At 38.4% G+C, this 19,520-nt stretch overlaps 2 protein-coding genes across 4 annotated transcripts in view; one reads left to right on the top strand and one right to left on the bottom strand.

Moving 5' to 3' along the window:
• Window positions 1–7,524, bottom strand: part of METTL8 (methyltransferase 8, tRNA N3-cytidine) — a 77,883-nt gene extending 70,359 nt beyond the window's left edge. For 2 of the 3 annotated variants that reach the window (XM_060106430.1, XM_060106429.1), the window contains exon 1: window positions 7,302–7,524. The gene's annotated coding sequence lies outside the window, so the exon portion shown is untranslated. The remainder of the gene's footprint in view (window positions 1–7,301) is intronic. The other variant, XM_060106431.1, reaches the window with a different exon arrangement.
• A 203-nt stretch (window positions 7,525–7,727) lies between these two features.
• Window positions 7,728–19,520, top strand: part of DCAF17 (DDB1 and CUL4 associated factor 17) — a 37,252-nt gene continuing 25,459 nt past the window's right edge. The window contains exons 1-5 of the mRNA XM_060107018.1: window positions 7,728–8,163; window positions 8,609–8,712; window positions 14,174–14,264; window positions 18,096–18,232; window positions 18,991–19,069. Of these exons, the coding sequence (XP_059963001.1) occupies window positions 8,038–8,163; window positions 8,609–8,712; window positions 14,174–14,264; window positions 18,096–18,232; window positions 18,991–19,069 (537 nt within the window). The 5' untranslated portion in view covers window positions 7,728–8,037. The remainder of the gene's footprint in view (window positions 8,164–8,608; window positions 8,713–14,173; window positions 14,265–18,095; window positions 18,233–18,990; window positions 19,070–19,520) is intronic.

The following is a 19,520-nucleotide window of genomic DNA, read 5'->3' on the forward strand; positions in this document are numbered from 1 at the left end:
CTCCTGATGTGATGCTCTTTCTACCACACAACTCCACTTCCTTGATTTCAGCAGGGAGAGGCATGGTTGTGCACACAGACAAGAAGAAGAGAAGACAGAAATGGTGCTAAGTGATCGTATCTTACACTAATGGAAGCTTTTACACTAAAAATATGAGAAAGTGGAATTCCTGTTCTGGTAATTTGGTGAACCTGATACCCCAAAAACCTTTCTGCTATAAAATATTCCCAAAAGCCTGGACAAATACATTAAAAAATATATCTTGTTAAATATCGATACATCAGTGAGCCAGCAAAAAAGAAAGAGAAACCCTCAGAGACCAAAAGCTAGCAAAGATCCAAAGAGCTGAGAGAGCAATGAAGCCAGCAGTTGCCCAAATTCCACAGTGTTTAAAAAACAAAACACATCACATCACCAAAACTTATCTAAACTCGTTTGGTTTAACATTAGAAAATATATTTATGTAATTACCACATTATCAGATTACAGGAAAAAAATTATATTATTACCTCAGCAGTTACAGAGAAAGTCTTTGATAAAATTCAACACCCATTCATCACTAAAAATAAAATGAACAAGACTTTTAGCAAATATGGAATGGATGAGAATTTCATTAACCTGATAAAAGGTAGCTACCAAAAACCTACAATGTCATCCTTAATGGTGAAATATTAGAAGTATTCCATTTATAAACGTGAATAAGACAAGGATGTCCATTATCACTGGTTCTATTCAACACTGCACTGGAGGTTCTGGCCAGCATAGTAAGAAAAGAAAGACGAAAAAAAATAAAAGAATTGAGAGGGAAGTAATAAAACTGTCACAGTTTCCAGAGGACATGATTATCTATGTAGAAAAATCCCCCAAATCTTACAAATGACAATTATTGCTATTAAAGATAAATGTTGGCAAACAAAAGATCAAAATACAAAAACAACGTTGCTAAACATAAGATCATATACAAAAAGACAACTGCATGTTTACATACTAGCAAAAATATAGTGAGAAGACCTAATTTGAAAATATACCATTCACACAACGAAGACCCAATGCAGCCCCCCAAAAAAATTAATTAAAAAAATAAATATACCATTTACAACACTGACCAAAAATATAATGCACTTAGAAAGTTGCAAAATATGCAATCCATTAAGAAGAAGATTATAAAATTTCATTAAAAGACACTAAAAAGATCTAAGTAAATGGAGAGACATACTGTCTTCAGAGATAGGATAATTTGATATGGTAAAGATGTCAGTTCTCTTCAAATTGATAGGTAGATTTAATGTCATCCCAATCAAAATTCCAGTAAGGTTTTTGTAGAACTTAAGCAGATTTAAAAATGTATATGAAAGTGCAATTGCAAAAAAGAAATAAGACCCTCTTGAAGAAAAGGAATAAGGTAGAGGACTTGCTCTACCAGCTGGAAAGACTTATTATAAAAGTGGTCAGGTATTCATTAACCCAGGGAGAGAAAAATAGAATAGACCAGAAAATAGAGCCTAGAAATACACTGTGAATGTAAACTTGATATATAACAGAGTTAGCACTACAGATCTGTGGAGAAACGAGGGCCCCTCCAATAAATGGCTCTGGGACAAGTAGTCATCGGTGTACAAAAAAAAGAGGGACAATAAATGGGTGTTAGTTTAAGGTGCTTAGTTTGGGGTAATTTGTTACACAGCAATAGAAAAAGAACACCTTTTTTAATGTGTGTACCAAAACATAGGTTTAAGGTCTATAGAAGCACTTTTCTAGGAATAAAAAGCCCAAAAGAAACAAAAGCCCAGCCAGTAGAAAATGGATAAATAAATTGTAGTAAATTCACACAATGAAATACTATATACTGGTAAAAATAAATGAAATGAACTACAGGTACTCTGTCAAGTGTAATGTTGAAGCAATAGACAACTTGTAGAAGAGTACATATATGCAGTATGGTTCAATTTATATGATGTTCAAAAACATTCAAAACTTAATGTTTTATTTATATAAAGAGGAAAGAGGGATCCAGGAACAATGATGGGCACACAGGAGACGTCGAAGTTTTAGGTAATGTCCTATTTTCTTAAAGTTGATGATAGCTATCTGGGTATTCACTTTATAATTATTATTTATATATTATGCTATGTTACCTATACATATTCTTTTGAATAAATAAAATATTTTTTAAATAAGAGGAATAGTTTGTAAACTTTACTATCAATCCTTTAAAGCTAAATCTTTCTGGATTTTGTATATGAATGAATCTACTACATGTTCAGACATATATCAAAATATGCAGAGAAAAAATAAAAGAACCAAATTTATGGTTAAAAGCCTCAATAATTTCAAAATAAATTTCCAAAAGTGACTCACTCTCACCTGAACTACTACAATTACCTGCTAACTGGTCTCTCTACTTCACTCTTGTCCTGATGCTGTACCTAACTATCTCTTTAAGGGAATGTAATATCACTCCAGAGATTTTTCCCATCACATTGCCATGGGCTCACATGCTCTGACCCCTGCCTACTTCTGGGACCTGATTTTATTCCTCTCTTCGCACATGCCCCAGCCATAGAACAGATCCTAACATTCTCCAGCATTAATGTCTATAATGCTAATGTGTACATTTAATGAAATCTTGGCATCTTTCATTGACAGCACATCGTGAGTATTTCCCTGCTTTCCATTTGTTCTGGGGAATTTGGGGATGTTGATTTGTGGTTCTGCTTTATCATGATTTCACTTGACTCTTTTCTTCATCTTTAATATCCACTACATGAGAAGTCCTGTCAGTTCTACTTTTGAAATAAATATATCCTGAATCTGCCTTCTTTCCACCTCTCCTGCTACCACTCTAGTCCATCTATCATCTCTTATCTGGACCAATGCAACAGCCACCATCTCCTTGTTTCCATTCTTGTGCCACTGCAGTACACTATAGCCACAGTGATCTTATTTAGATCATGTTACACTCCTTCTTCAAAGTGTCCTATGGCTTCCCATCACAACAGAATAAAATCCAAAATTCCTTATATCCGATGTGACTTGGTCCCAGCCTACCTTGGCAAGTTCATTTCCTTCACGCACACTAAAGAATCACACTAGCCTTCTCACAGTTTTAGAATAATCCAACGTTGTGATTGCCTTGGGGACCCTGAATTGGAGCATCCCTCTGCCTAGACTACTCTAACCTTAGTTCATGCAGATTGGCTCATCCTCATCATTCAGGGCTCAGTTCAAACTCCACTCTTCAGAGAGGCCTTTCCTGACCATTCTGGGTACAGCAGGGCTCTCAACCACTCACTGTCGAGCACATCACTCTGTTTTCTCTTCTTCCCAGCACTTTATCACTACCTGAAAATCTTATTTTTAAAATCTATGTATTGTCTATCTCTCCCAACACGTGAGGACCTTGTTCCCTGTTCATTGTTATACCCTATGCTGAAATAGTTGCCAGCACATTGTAGATGAAAATAATTACATGTTGAATGAATGACCTCTTGTGGCCTTGGTTCAAATTTCTTTGTCTCTGAACAAATGTTCAGGTTTAATAACCAGAGTGTTTTATACATTTATTCTGTTATGCCTCTTTAAATGACGTATGTGAACAAAAAGCATTTTATTAACTTCTGAACTCATATGTCCTCTTTTCTGTCTTTAAAATATCAATGGCAAGGGTGGTTAAGTATTCTGTAAACATCACACAGACACAGAATGAGAAAAAAAAAAAGAACTAATGTTTGTTTTATGCCCCAAATTAAGAGAAGTCATTTCCAAATCTTAACCTAGGGATAGCTGTTCATGACATTTTACCTTCAACAAGAAAATATCTACTTTATAGGTAGAACTGTTAGGGATTAAAGTTTTTTTTTTTGTTTGTTTGTGAAGAAAAGAATCTTTATTTATTGATTGGTTAATTCCCATAGGTTTATTTTTTATTTTATTTTTTTAACATCTTTATTGGAGTATAATTGCTTTACAATGGTGTGTTCGTTTCTGCTTTATAACAAGGGATTAAAGTTTTTAAAAAGTTATTTCTTTTTATTAATATTGTGGTTTCCTACTTATTTAAAGAATGAAGACTAAATCTGATTCTATGTGAAAAGTACTTAGTTCCTGACAATAGAATCTGTACAACATTGTTTTTAGAATAGCCCATTCATTCAACACATATATGCATCCTTAGCACACTGCCTAAAATGTGGTTACTGTATATGTATGTTGAATGAATGAATGGACCTCTCTAAACACAAACGTTGGGAAGACAGGCAAACAACAATTCTGATATAGTGCCACAACCAGTGTATGCAGAGTAACGTGTTAGAAGAGGCAAGGCTATAACTTGCCTTGCCTCTTCTAACATGTTAGAAGATGGAGGGGTCAGGAAAAGTGTGTGAGTGGAGCTGTGATACCTGGGATGAGTCTTGAGATAAATAGATAAGAGGAAAGGAAGGGCGCTCCAGACAAAGAAAATTTTAAATGTAAAGGCACCCTGGCTTGAGCAAGTAGGCAACATGTCAGAAGCACAACAGCAAATGTAGGGTTTCCCTGGTGGCGCAGTGGTTAAGAATCCGTCTTCCATTGCAGGGGACGGGTTGGAGCCCTGGTCTGGGAAGATCCCACATGCCACAGAACAACTAAGCCCGTGCGCCACAACTACTGAGCCTGTGCTCTAGAGCCCGTGAGCCACAACTACCGAGCCCGCATGCCGCAACTAATGAAGCCCACACGCCTAGAGCCCGTGCTCCGCAACAAGAGAAGACACTGCAATTAGAAGTCTGCGCACTGCAATTAGAAGTCTGCGGACCGCAACGAAGAGAAGTCCCCACTCACCACAATGAGAGAAATCCCGCGTGCAGCAATGAAGACTCAATGCAGCCAAAAATAATAAATTAATTAATTAATTAAATTTTTTAAAAAAGCACAGACTCTTAAAAAAAAAAAAAGGAGCAAATGTGAAAGATGGGCAAAGATGAGGCTGAAAATGTGGGCAAGATGCAGGTAGTAAAGTGCCCTATATACTACACTAAGGCATTCAGATTTTGTCCTGTAAGGCACCTATACTGACCTCGAGGAATTCGTATATGTAGCCTCGAGGTTATGAGATTTCTCTAGAGAAATGTTTTATTTTTAATTTGTTAAAAATCTAAATAAAAACATTTTTTTGAACAAAAGGATACTCTGGATCACCTGGATGACTACCTTTTAATTGATTACAGTACTGTCACAAGATTTCAGTTCACACGTTTGTGTTTAGGACTGCACTGGCAAACAAGTGGTTTATCATTGGCACAGGTTAATGAGAGACATGGAGACTTTTACGTAAGTGATATTTGTCAAGTGAAGGTCAAATAAAATCATGACACAATGAACAAAGGAAGATTTTTACATTGGTTTAAAGAAAGAAGAGGTGAAGTCACTGAGTAATCTCTCAACACAAGGACAATGCGGACAGGCCTTTCTTTTTTTTTTTTTTTTTTTCTTTTTTGCGGTGTGCGGGCCTCTCACTGTTGTGGCCTCTCCCGTTGCGGAGCACAGGCTCCGGATGCGCAGGCCCAGCGGCCATGGCTCACGGGCCCAGCCGCTCCGCGGCATATGGGATCCTCCCAGACCGGGGCACGAACCCGCATCCCCTGCATCGGCAGGCGGACTCTTAACCACTGCGCCACCAGGGAGGCCCTTTTTTTTTTTTTTTTTTTTTTTTTTTTTGCGGTATGCGGACCTCTCACTGCTGTGGCCTCCCCCACCGTGGAGCACAGGCTCCAGATGCGCAGGCCCAGCGGCCATGGCCCACGGGCCCAGCTGCTCCGTGGCATGCGGGATCCTCCCGGACCGGGGCACGAACCCGCGTCCCCCGCAGCAGCAGGCGAACCCTCAACCACTGCGCCACCAGGGAAGCCCCCGGACAGGCCTTTCTGTAAGGAGTTTATGCCCTGGAGGACAGTGAAGGTTTACTTTTTAGAGCATGATAGGTCCAGCAAAAACAGTCTCATTGGTAACAACGAATAAGCATTCATCAGAATTTATTTGTTTTATAGTTCTGCTTCATTTAATGTACAACCGTTTATACCGAACATATTTTAAGTTCACCATAGAGAATCCTAGGTATCTATCTACTTAGGTTTGAGAAATTCTGCTCTGGGTGACTGGGAGGCACTGAAAGATTATATAGGGAAATGACAGATTTGTGCTTTAGAAAAATCACTCTGGCAGCAGTGTGGAGGGTTGGAATTGAAAGTATTTAAGTAAGGCAGAAAGGAGGCTACTTAACATAATAATGTGATAAAATGGTGAGGCCCTAAATTACTCTTGGGGGGGATATGAAGAGGAGATGGATAACAGAATCAAAAGCACTTGGTTAGGGTGACAGAAAAGAGAGCATCTAGGATGACTGTCCCTTGGGTGACTTGGTGGTGAGATACAGACCACTGGGAGACAAACAAGTTGGGGTGAAGGGGAAGGAGAAAAAAAGGTGATCAATTCAATTCAGCAATGATTTGAATTTCATTTTCGCCAAAGAAAACCCAGTTATCTTTTCTGGGTCCGTTTTCTCAGTGACAGCTGCATTCATGAATTACCAAATTAACTATTATAGCGCTCTCTAAAAATATACAAAGCACTCCACAGTATGCTGTAAATAAGTCATGAAAAAATCAGCAAAAGCCCAGGCCCTAAAGGAAATTCAGCAGAGTTAAAAAGAGATATGACAAATTTTTCCTAAACACTTAAAACCAATGCACTCACCCAGTATTGTACTTTTTGCTCTGTCAGTCAAATGCAATCACTCCCTAGCCCACGTCTGAACAAGAGGCCACGTGGGAGATGCAAAGACACCACCCTCAAGGCACTTAAAAGCAAAGCAATGGGCCTCGTCTGGTGCATGATTCCTGAAACCTTAGTGTGGTAAGAATGTCATATCCTCAGTGACCCAGCCCTTGAGGATATGACAGGAACCTTGACCTTACAGGCAGGGCTGGTCACAAAGTTATCTTTTACTTAGAGGAATCAACGGGGAGTACCCTAGGCAGTTCAATAACAATGTAAATATTTCATATTTCATTCCCGATAAAGGGGGAAAAAAAGGCGAGAGTAAGGACAATGCAGCAATTATCGCAAAACCAGCCTGCGTCTCCGCGGACCACAAGAGGGCGGGCCTCCGGGAAAGTAATTCAACTCTAGTTTGGTGGGAATGTCAGCACCTTCACCACTAACTCATAATAACAAAAGCATAGTGTTTACGGACCCAAAAGGTTTAACCGTCCACCTTATCCACAACGTCCAACGCGTGACTGAAGGGAAAGCCGAGGGCGTACCTTTCTTTAGCACAGGACGCTGCCTTCGGGGGAGAGGGGCGGTAGCACACGACACTGCGCCCCTCTCGGCGCCCGGTCAGGGCCTCTCAGAGCAAAAGTCGGGGGCTGAGAGACGTAAGGCTACCGGGGCGGCAAGGGACGGACCCCTGAATGCAGGGCTCAAACAGGTAACGAGGACGAACAGACTGCAGCACAGCGCCCCCACGGCTCTCCCCTGGCGCCGCGTGCAGAGCCGGAAAGGCGCGCCAGCCCTACGGCGCAGCCTCCACCGGCGCCAGAGGAGGCGGGGTAGGGCGGGGCAGCGGCCGGTTGGAGGCGGGGCCGGGGTAAGCGCTCGCTCCCCACTACCTTGTGGGGGTTGTAGTTCTGGGAACAAGTCAAGATCCCTCCGAGGGCCCTGGGAACTACATTTCCCAGTGAGGGAACAGCTCCGGCGGACCGCGCGTTACGGGCGTTGCAGTGCCGGCCGCCGGGTCCGGAGCCGGAGAGCGTTAGAGGGGCCAGCCAGGAAGGGGGTTTCTTTTCCTTCCCAGTTGCCCGCTCTAGGGCGGCACCGGCTCTGCCTTCCCTCGCCCCACTGCCGTGCGCCCCCAGCCCGGCTCCGGGCGTCAGCTTTTCCTGGCCCCCTCGGGGAGCTGGGGCCTGGAGGTTCGGAGGTAGCGGCCGCTGCCCGGCGCCGGAGTGAAGGGCGCACTCCTCTTGGGCCCTGCCAACTCCGCCACCGGCCGGCACCTCCATGGGCCCAAGCCAGAAGCCCAACGTGTGCCGCAGGCTGAGTCGCCGGGCGCTGGGCTTCTTCTCTCGGGACGCGGGCGTGGTGCAGAGGACGAACCTGGGTATCCTGCGGGCGCTGGTGTGCCAGGTGACCGCCCGTCGGCCGGGAGCCGAACCAAGGGCAGCGGGGCGACTGGCGGGGGTTGGGGCTAGGGGTGGGAGTCAAGCTTCCGGCCGGGGTGCAGTTTTCACGCAATACAGCCCCGTTTTAAGAAGATCACCCTTGATGGGCAGGGTGATCCAGGCCTTGAACCTGGAGGATTAGTAAATAGCCTTTAATAGAACCGGCACATACTTTTAGTTTTAACTTTCGTATGTCTTATTGCAGACAGTTTTTGTTTTTTTTCTAAAAATTGGTCACCCCACTTAAGCCAAAACGTGAAGGCAGAGTGAGGAAGAATTGGACATAATGTTTTTTTAAGAACGTACATGAAATTACTTTGAAAACTGTAAATGTAACTATCCAACTTAAAATTGGTGCACAGTAGAAACTTAGGAGTTATTTGCTAAATCGAAATTCCTGTGTCTTTCAGGAAAGTACTAAGTTTAAGAATGTTTGGACAACTCATTCCAAGTCACCTATAGCCTATGAGAGAGGAAGAATATATTTTGACAACTATCGGTGCTGTGTCAGCAGGTATCTTTTTGGTGAAACTTTTTGCTGTAATTCACTTGACTGTTGATCTTAACTCTAATTTTTATAGAAACACATGCCTACATTAGTGCCTAGTGAGATAGGAGAATGGAGAAATCGGTCCAAAATAAGGGGAGGGGGTAAAATGCATGTAATTTTAAAATCTTGTTAAATCTAAAGTTTGAGGTTTTATCCTTGTAAACACCAATTTAAAGCAAATTTATATTGCAGGCAAAATGACAGGTTGCTGAGTACAATGTAGTATTTTATTCTGCTTAAAAGATACCGGAGTCAAGAGATCCAGGTACCTACTAATCAGATGCTGTTTTAGAGAAGACTTTCTGTGTTTTGTTTTGAAACTACTTGCCTTTGTTTTAGAAGAAAATTTTCAAACTTGCTCAAGTAGAGAATAGTATAGTGAACCCCATATATTCATTACCTAGATTCAAAAAGGATCAAGATTTTGCCACATTTGCTTATCTTTTCCCACCCCCTTTTCCATTATTCCTTTGCTAAATATTTTAAAGCATATTCCAAACATCATGCCATACTTAAGTTTGCTTCTCTAAAAAAATATGGCTATTTTCTTTTTCTTTTTTAACCGCTTTGTAATTCACCTTTTTAAAGTGTACGATTCAATGATTTTTACTTCCTTGAAATTCAATGAAAATGAATTTGATGAACCACTGATGGTTCATATAGACAACCATCACTACAGTTAATTTTAGAACATTTTCATTACCTCACAAAGAAACACTGTACCCTTTAGCTATCACCAGGATACCTTCATCACCCTCAGCCCTATGCAACTGCTAGTCTACTTTCTGTCTCTATAGATTCATCTGTTTTGGACATTTCAAAAAATTGAATCACATAATATGTGATTTTTGTGTGTGACTGGCTTCTTAGTAGATTACCAGTTTATTATAAAAGTTTATAACTCAGGAACAGCCAGATGGAAGAGATGCATAGGGCAATGTATATGGGAAGGAGCACAGAGCTTCTGTGCTCTCTGAGCCCGCCACTCTTCCTGAATCTCCATGTGTTCACCAACCCAGAAACACCTCTCCTTTTCTATATATATATTTAATGCCATACATTTCCCTCTAAGGACTGTTTTTGCTGCATCCCACAAATGTTGATACATTGTATATTCATTTTAAAATTTGAGAGCTTCTTTGACCCTTGTGTTAATTAGAAATGTGTCATTTAATCTCCAAATATTTTGAGATTTTCCAGCTATCTTTCTGTTATTGATTTCTAATCTAATTCCACTGTGTTCTGAGAGCATATTTTGTATTATTTCTAGTTTTTTAAATTTGTTGAAGTGTACTTTATGGCCCAGAGTGTGGTCTATCTTGGTGAATGTTTCACATGGGCTTAAGAAGAATGTGTATTCCCTTGTTGTTGGATGAAGTACTCTAAAGATGTCAGTTGGACCCAGCTGATTGATGGTACTGTTCAGTTCAACTATATCCTTATGGACTCCGCTTGTTGGATCTGTCAGTTACTGATAGAGGTTGTTTTGAAGTCTCTAACTATATTAGTGGATTTGTCTATTTCTCCTTGTGTTCTATAAGTTTTTGTATCACATATTTTGACATTCTGTTGTTAGATGCATACACATTAAGTAATGCCACTCTTTATCCCTGATAATTTTCCTTGTCAAAGTCTGCTGTGTCTGAAATTAATATGGCTACTCCAGCTTTCTTTGTTTCTTTGTCTTTTATTCTTTTTCTGCCTTCTCAGGTTTCAACTGAGCATCCTATATGATTACATTTTCTCTCCACTTTAACATATCAATTATATTTCTTTTTTAAACTTTTTAGTGGTTGCCTTGGAACTTGCAGTATACATTTACAACTAATCTAAGTCACTTTCAAGTCACTTTCTCCTACTCTCTTCATGAGTAGTGCAGCTACCTTATAACAGTATTTCTAATTCCTCCCTCCTGTCTTTTATAGTATTGATGTCATTCATTTTACTTATCCATAAGCTATAATCATTGAATACCTTGTTGCTGAATACATTATTATAAACACATTTTTATCTGTTAAATCAATTAAGTATAAGAGAAACAGTGGGTTTTATTTTATCTTTATTTATTCCTTCTTTAACATTCTTCTTTTCTTTATGTAGATCTGAGTTTCTGACCTATATCATTTTTCTTCTCTCTGGAGAACTTCTTTGAGTTCTTAAGGCAGAACTTTCTTATAAGGCAGGTTCACTGACAACACATTCCCTCAATTTTTGTTTGTCTGAAAAAGTCTTATTTCTCCTCAACTTTTGAAGGATAACCTCTCAGGATACAGAATTCTAGGTTGGTGGGAGTTTGTTTTGTTTCATCACTTTAAATATTTCACTCCATTCTCTACTTGCTTGCATGGTTTCTGAAGAGAAGTCCAGTGTAATTCTTAACCTGTTCATCTGTAGGTAAGGTGATTTTTTTCCCTCTGCCGTCTTTCAAGGTGTTCTCTTTGTTTTTGATTTTCTACAGTTGGAATATGGTATGCCTAGGTATAGATTTTTTGGTATTTATCATGCTTGGTGTTCTGTAAGCTTCCTATATATGTGGTTTGGTGTCTGTCATTAATTTTGGAAAATTCTCAGCCATTATTATTTCAGTATTTCTTCTGTTTTGTTCTCTTTCTTCTCCTTCTGGTATTCCCATTATGTATACATTACACATTTTCCAATTTCCCACAGTTCTTAGATGTTCTGTTCTGCTTTTTTCATTCTTTTTTCTTTCTAGTTTGGGAAGTTTCTGGTGACATATGTTCAAGATCACTGATTCTTTCCTTGGCTGTGTCGGGTCTCCTGATAAGCCCATCAAAGACATTCTTCATTTGTATTATGGTGTTTTTGATTTCTAGCATTTCCTTTTGATTTTTCTTAGGATTTTTTTCTCTCTGCTTAATTACCCATCTGTTCCTCCATGTGTCCACTGTTTCCATTAGAGTCCTTAGCATATTAATCATATTTATTTTAAGTTCCCAATCTGATAATTCCAAAACCTCCACCATAACTTTAGTCTGGTCCTCACACTTGCTTTGTCTCTTTAAACTTCGTATTTTGCATTTTAACATGCCTTGTAATTTTTTGTTGAAAGTTGTACATGATGTATTGGGTAAAAGGAATTGCAGTAAATAGGTCTTTAGAGTGAGATTAATGTGTATCTGGCTAGGAGTTAGGCTGTGTTTGTTGTTTGCTGTCGCTGTAGGTGTCAGAGCCTAGAATTTTCTCTGGTGTTCTTGTTTTTGTCTCCCCAGTACTGACTCCAGAGGCTTGCTCCTGGGTTTTTGCTTCTAGTAAGCTGTGATTCTTGGTATCCACCTCTCTGTCCAGTTTTGGGGGCAGCAATTTGCCCTCTGACCTCAATTATCTGATGTAACTAATAAGAGTTGTTGATTTTCAGTTTGCTTAGCTGTTTTCTTGTTGTGAGGACATGACTGATGTACCAGAAACCAGAAGTTAGAGACAATGGATTTTTAGGTAGTGTTTGAGATTTGTTCTGACCCTGGAGGGCTCCTCCCAGCAATCTTTTTCTGGTTCTCTCCAGCAAATTAGCCAGCCTACAGTTTAGCCTGTATGGCCAGTGAATCTACAGATCTCTACTCATTTGCCTTTCATCACAACCTCCACTGGTTGTGAGAGTGCTCTTAGGCTAGAACTTCTCACTCTGTTACAAATGAAGTCAGTTTCTCTGGCGAGAGACTTGGGGCTATCTGCTTTATGGCCTGCTTCTCTGCCAGGCAAAATCCTCAAGCCAAGGCTCTCAAGCTGGTGGGGGGAGAGGGTCAGTGGCACTTTTGCCTCTGAATGACTCCCCTACTCTATCTGAGCACATGAGGTTGGGGCAGACATTAGCCTCGGATTTTCTTGCCACTCTCAATGTGGAACCACTGCTTTATGAGGTGGGATAAGGGTAATCAGAGCTCCAGTATTCTTAGGCATGGCAGGCCCAAGGTAGAGCCTCCATCCCATGAGTAGGGGCTAGGCAGAAGAAGGGAGTCGCGCCTCTTGACTGCACTAACCTAGGACCCAGGCCCAGCAACGAGGAGGTGGAGGCTGGATGGAAAATGCTGTCATTCTACCCTTCGAGGGAAGGTAACCCTCTAGGAGCCAGGGGTTGAGGGAGCCCTGTGCTCTTGGCTGTACCAGTCTGGAGTAGAGTTTTCATCTTGCTGAGCTAAGAATGGTGGAGAGGGAGCACATATTATTTCATACACCATAGACTCTTACTGTTCTTACTGAGTTCTAGTAGATTTTTTTGAGTAAGTGTTTTTTCATTTGTTATATGCCTCTAGGACCATTTCCAAAGACTTTAATTAGTTGTTCTTTTATAATTCTCACCATTTTCCTGGGGAGCGTGTCCATAGAGCTCCTCATACTCTCATGCTAGAAGTGGAAATCTGGACATCTTCTTATATCATCATAATGTCATTATCATGCCCAGCATAATTAACAGTAATTCTCTGGTATCATTTAATGCCCGTATTGTAACTTTTCCAATTTAGAGATAGCTGCTTTAATTGAAAATTTTTTAAAAATCAGAGTAAGTGGCATTGATTGGTGATCCAATGGTAAATACCATTGGAGTTCTTTAATATTCCATTCAGGGGTGTTTTACCCATAGGTTAGAATCATATATGAGGTTGCTTTCATTCCTGTGAAATTCTGTTTGGTTTAAACCTTTGAGTCAATGAGAGTACATCAAAGTTGAATAAAATTGTCACCCTAAAAATTGTTTCTAAATAGTAGTTTAATTTTAAAGTTCATGAGTTTAAAAAAATGAAAACATCTATGTACACCTCTCAGTAGTAATCAGGGAAGTATATATTAAAGGTAAGAGACTATTTTTCATATCAGAAATACAGTGTTCAATATCGGCAGAAGTATAAACTCATTCAACCTTTCTGAAACACAACTTGGGAGTTAAAAAAAAAAGCCTTAAAGGGTATTTCCTTTTTTATCTACTAATTTGCACCACAAATAAAGGAACTCTTTATCTAATTAATTTTCATTTTACTATGTTGGAATAACAGTTTATGAATGTGGAATTCAGCAGAGATATTCATAATAAATGTTAAAGGGTAAAGAAAGAATTCAATATGCTCCAATTTTGGAAAGTGATCAGCAGGTGGGTATGTGTATATAAAGAAAAGCTAGAGGGAAATGAACCAAGATATTAATACTGAGCCAGAATGTTAATATTGGGTAGTTTTATACTATTATAATTTATTTTAATTTATTATATATTTTAGATTTTTTTCTATGAATGTGTATTATGAATTTTGTGATCAGAAAAAAAAATGTTAACGTTTAATCAAGAAGAGGAAAGCAAAGTAGCAAGTTGTATTTTTGGTATTCCAAATCTCTGAATTAAAAAAAAAAAAAATCCCTCAAGTCTGAGCAAACACTACCTCATTTATAAAGAAGAATAATCTTTTTTTTTTTTCCCCAGCGTTGCATCAGAGCCAAGAAAACTTTATGAAATGCCAAAGTGTTCCAAATCAGAAAAAATAGAGGATGCTTTATTATGGGAATGCCCAGTGGTAAGATTTGTTTTTTAGAGCACTTATTTCTAAAGCATTTTTAGCCTAGAAGAACAGATTATTGTTAATATACTGCATAAAGAAATAAAACTTAAGTATCATAGTGATTCTTAAACCTTGAAAGGAATCAAGAGAGCGTATCTTTTGATTATCATTTTTCCTCACGAAGTAACTCCTGTCCTAAGAAATTATATATTAATACTATGAATATATTTTTAACTTTTAATACCATTTGTAAATCTTGAAAACTAGAAAAAGTTATAAACTGATTAAAAGTTTTATAAGCAATATAAGCTAGTTTATAGTTATTCTTAGCATTTAAGAGATTATTCTACTTAATATATTGAGACAATAAAATATTTATTTAGGGCAACAGTTACGTTACATGACTCTTTGAAAGTGGATTCTTTTTTTTTTTTTTTTTTTTTCTGTACGTGGGCTTCTCACTGTTGTGGCCTCTCCCGTTGCGGAGCACAGGCTCTGGACGCTCAGGTTCAGTAGCCATGGCTCACGGGCCCAGCCGCTCCGCGGCATGTGGGATCTTCCCAGACCGGGGCACGAACCCGTGTCCCCTGCATCGGCAGGCGGACTCTCAACCACTGCGCCACCAGGGAAGCCCTGAAAGTGGATTCTTAATGGTTTTCCTCTATGAATCTTTTTAGGAAAATAATAAGATAAAAATAAAAAAATAAAATAATAGATAAGCTCATTCCATCAGATCAGCGTTGCCCCAGTGTGTATTTTTTCAGAACACCGTTTTCATAAGATGTTAACATCTTATAATTGCTAGAGGAGTTGGGAGAATTAGGTTGTTTAAAGGGTTAAACCAATTTATTTATAGAATTACTTCTCAGAGCCTTTAATACTATTAATACTTATAATAATACTGCTGTTCATGGTGATTGTCAAACCGTTTTCCCAGCTTTTTTGATCATAGAATTTTCTATTTTGAGATATATTTTTATTTTATTTTATTTTATTTATTTATTTTTTTGCAGTACACGGGCCTCTCACTGTTGTGGCCTCTCCCATTGCGGAGCACAGGCTCCGGACGCGCAGGCTCAGCGGCCATGGCTTACGGGCCCAGCCGCTCCGCGGCATGTGGGATCTTCCCGAACCGGGGCCCGAACCCGTGTCCCCTGCATCGGCAGGCGGACTCTCAACCACTGCGCCACCAGGGAAGCCCGAGATATATTTTTAAATATTAATTTTCCATAGGATCAGTGTTCTAAGAAACACACTTAAGAAGTGCTGCAACACATATATACAATGGAATATTACTCAGCCATGAAAAGAAACGAAACTGAGTTACGTGTAGTGAGGTAGATGGACCTAGAGACTGTCATACAGGGTGAAGTAAATCAGAAAGAGAAAAACAAATACCATATGCTAACACATATATATATGGAATCTTAAAAAAAAATGGTTCTCATGAACCTAGGGGCAGGACAGGAATAAAGACACAGACAGAGAGAATGGACTTGAGGACATGGGGAGGGGGAAGGGTAAGCTGGATGAAGTGAGAGAGTGGCATGGACATATATACACTACCAAATGTAAAATAGATAGCTAGTGGGAAGCAGCCGCATAGCACAGGGAGATCAGCTTGGTGCTTTGTGTCCACCTAGAGGGGTGGGAGGGAGCTGCAAGAGGGAGGAGATATGGGGATATATGTATACATATAGCTGATTCACTTGGTTATACAGCAGCAACTAACACACCATTGTAAAGCAATTATACTGCAATAAAGATGTTTAAAAAAAAAAAAGTACTGCAACAGGGGCTTCCCTGGTGGCCCAGTGGTTAAGACTCCTTGCTTCTACTGCAGGGGGCATGGGTTCGACCCCTGGTCAGGGAACTAAGATCCCACATGACGTGTGATGTGGCCAAAAAAAAAAAAAAAGTACTACAACAAACTAATCAGGTCTCTGAATCTGGCTGTTTGTTTTTTAGGAAAAATAGAATATGTGACCAAAAATAATGTTTAAAGGTTAAGAGACTGTGCTTTGCATTTATTATTAAAATTCCTTTTTCTTTTTAAACACTTGTTTTTACATAAAATTGTAGTTTTCTAGAGCTGCTGCTTTCTTTTTCCCTGGACAGTTGCTTTCTTTTCATAGAAGTCTCCTTTTTAAAAATCAGGAAGCTTTAAATCTACGTTCTCTTCCCCAACTCCTTATTGAAAGTTAAAAATAACTATTGTGTCCCCACATCTAAAGACTTTTAATCCAGTCTCATTGGTGAGGGGAAGAGGATGACAGATTTCCTAACTGAGAAAAATTTTGAAGATACCAGTGCAGAACACCAAAAATTTAGAGCAATCCTCTAAAAATAAAGTTTCTAGTAACCAAATTCCTAATCTCAATTCTCTTTAAACATTTTATTCTTATTTGAAGTGGAGCAAGATTTTCCACTAAGAAAAACTACAAAGCGGGCTTCCCTGGTGGCGCAGTGGTTGAGAGTCCGCCTGGTGATGCAGGGGACACGGGTTCGTGCCCCGGTCCAGGAAGATCCCACGTGCTGCGGAGCGGCTAGGCATGTGAGCCATGGCTGCTGGGCCTGCGCGTCTGGAGCCTGTGCTCCGCAGCAGGAGAGGCCACAGCAGTGAGAGGCCCACGTACCACAAAAAAAAAAAAAAAAAACTACAAAGCATATTGTATTAACTTGCTGATGTGAAACTACATTTAAACTAGCACCCTTCTTCTCTGAGATAATGTGTGAAATACAACTTATAGTTTAGGAAAATAGCTTGAGCCTATTATGTATGCTACTTAATCCTTGTTTTTTTAAGTAGACAAGGTATAAATGGTACATTTTTAAAAACTTTAAAAACTCCATGAGGTGATACTTATGTAAGACACCAAAGAATAAAAATATTTACATCATTGCCTATGATTTTAGTGTAAGACTTCAGTAGCTAATAAGCTTAAACACACACACACACCCCCTCAAGAAACAAAAAAAACGTGTTTCTTTCCCTAACATTTGAAAGGGGAGACAAACCTTAGGAGTATAAATAAAATAACTATGCTTACATTCTTTTCTATTCACTCTTCAGCCCAAGCAATATAAGAGTAATTTCAACTTCCTTATTCTCAACTTTCCTCTTAGAACATCTTTTTTATTCTATAAATCAAAGCAGAACCCTTGGCTTCTCTTTCTCTTTCTGCCTTAGTCTTCCACCTTATGGCAACTCCTCAGTGGCAGGTACGCCCAAGCAGCTGTCCTCTCCCTTTGTTGGGGGTAATCCATTGGAGACAGAGGTTCTCTTTAAAATTTGGTCTGACTCTTCTTCTTTGGCTGCCTTGATTCTGGATTTTAGGTTTTCATTTGAGCCACAGTGACTAATGGGATAATTTGCTCTTTTGCCATTTTAACTTGTATCAAAAGGAAAACAAGTCTTGGAATAAAGAAACATCTATTTTAGCAGATGACTCTTAATTGCGTATGCTATTATACATGGTTTTAAGAACTGTTATTGTTGCTATTGTTATCATAGCAGCATCAGTAGTACTCCTATTACTGTTGTTATAATGATTGGCTAACATTTGTTGAATACTTAATGATTAATACTTAATAAGTAATCAGTTATTTCAGGTACTGTTGAAGCACTCTATGTGAACAAACTCACTTAATAAATTAATGATGAAAATAATTATTCACGATTTTAATCTTTCCTTGTCTTAATTCTTTATTTGTGCATTAATAGTTCTTTTTTAATTTACTTATTTGACTATTTCTTTAAGTGTTTAGCTGGTTTTTTTGGATATGGATTACTGCAGATTGTTTATGACCATGCAGTTTCAGTTTTATACCTCATTTTTTTTTAAGGGAGAAATGCTTCCCAATACATCAGATTATAAATCCTCACTCATCGCACTGACTGCTCATAATTGGCTACTTCGTGTATCAGCAACTACAGGAAAAGTCCTTGAGAAAATATATCTTGCTTCATATTGCAAATTCAGGTATTAACTGTGATTTTGTTATTTAAAATTTTATCATGAAAAATTGAGACTTGTGGCCCAGGATATTTCAAGATTTTTTTTAAGTTTTCCATTGTATACATGGATATCAGTTTAAAAATCTATTCTATTTTTCTCTCCTCATGACTACTTTTGAAGATCTGAGGATGGAGACCCTTTATCATTTATCTTTGTATTCCTCATAAGTAACTAACCTCTAGTAGTTGGCAGATACCCTTTCTTAAAAAAATTTACTTTTTACAAATAGTATTTTATATGTAGGATGTATTTTATGGTAGATTTTTCTGAAGGCTGGTCTGTTGCAGTTAAATTACCTACGTAATATAATCTAAGAACTGTTATTTTTAACTAGTAATTTTATAAATTAGATATAAATTTTTGGAATGAATATGTGCATGCAAAATGGGAATGTAACATTTTCAATGCTTTTTGTAACTTCCATTTTAAATCAGGAATGGTTTTTTGTTTTCTAAGTTTTGAATGCTGACAGATCAAACATAATTTTTATTCACTGAGACTCTAAAAGGATTAAAATTATATATATTTAAAAATAGGAATAAATGCATATAAGGATCCAAGGGAATTCTTTTAGTTAGTTATTTGTTTTTAAAATAAACTGCTTTGCTTTTATAATTTAAGTAACTGCAAAACTGTTCACTTATAAAATATCTATTATATTTTTATTTTAAGTATAAGGAAATTGACCCAAAAGAATAAATTTCTTTTTATTCTTTTAAAAGATACTTGAGCTGGGACACTCCTCAAGAAGTCATTGCAGTCAAGTCAGCTCAGAACAAAGGCTCATCACTGGCCCAGCAGGTAGACATCTTTAAACATTCAATAAAATAAAGAATTTGTTTCCAGAAGAATTTGTCTGAAAATTTGTTATGAAAGAACTAATGATCTTTGATTTCTGAAGCATGCTATAAAAGTTGTTTACCACAAATTTAGGCAATTCCCTTCAAGCCACTCTGGGGAAGTACCACAGATTATTTTATATTCCATAACGGAAAGAAATCTGAACCTTATTCTTCAGAGTAAAGGAGCTATCTTCCTCAAGCAGAGAAATCACTTGAGTTTTAATTGTTGATACTTTTTTCTATTTCTGTTTTCTCATGTCAGTGTAATACTGTTTTGTAATGCTAAATGATATGACCATGATAACTCTGTGTCTTTTGATTAGGCCCTTGATTATTAGAATTCCAATTCACAATATAAATTATGTTGTATAATAATATAATACAATATATTAATTTATATTATAATCTAT

Source organism: Mesoplodon densirostris, chromosome 8 (genome assembly GCF_025265405.1).
Source record: "Mesoplodon densirostris isolate mMesDen1 chromosome 8, mMesDen1 primary haplotype, whole genome shotgun sequence".
Classification (NCBI taxonomy): domain Eukaryota; kingdom Metazoa; phylum Chordata; class Mammalia; order Artiodactyla; family Ziphiidae; genus Mesoplodon; species Mesoplodon densirostris.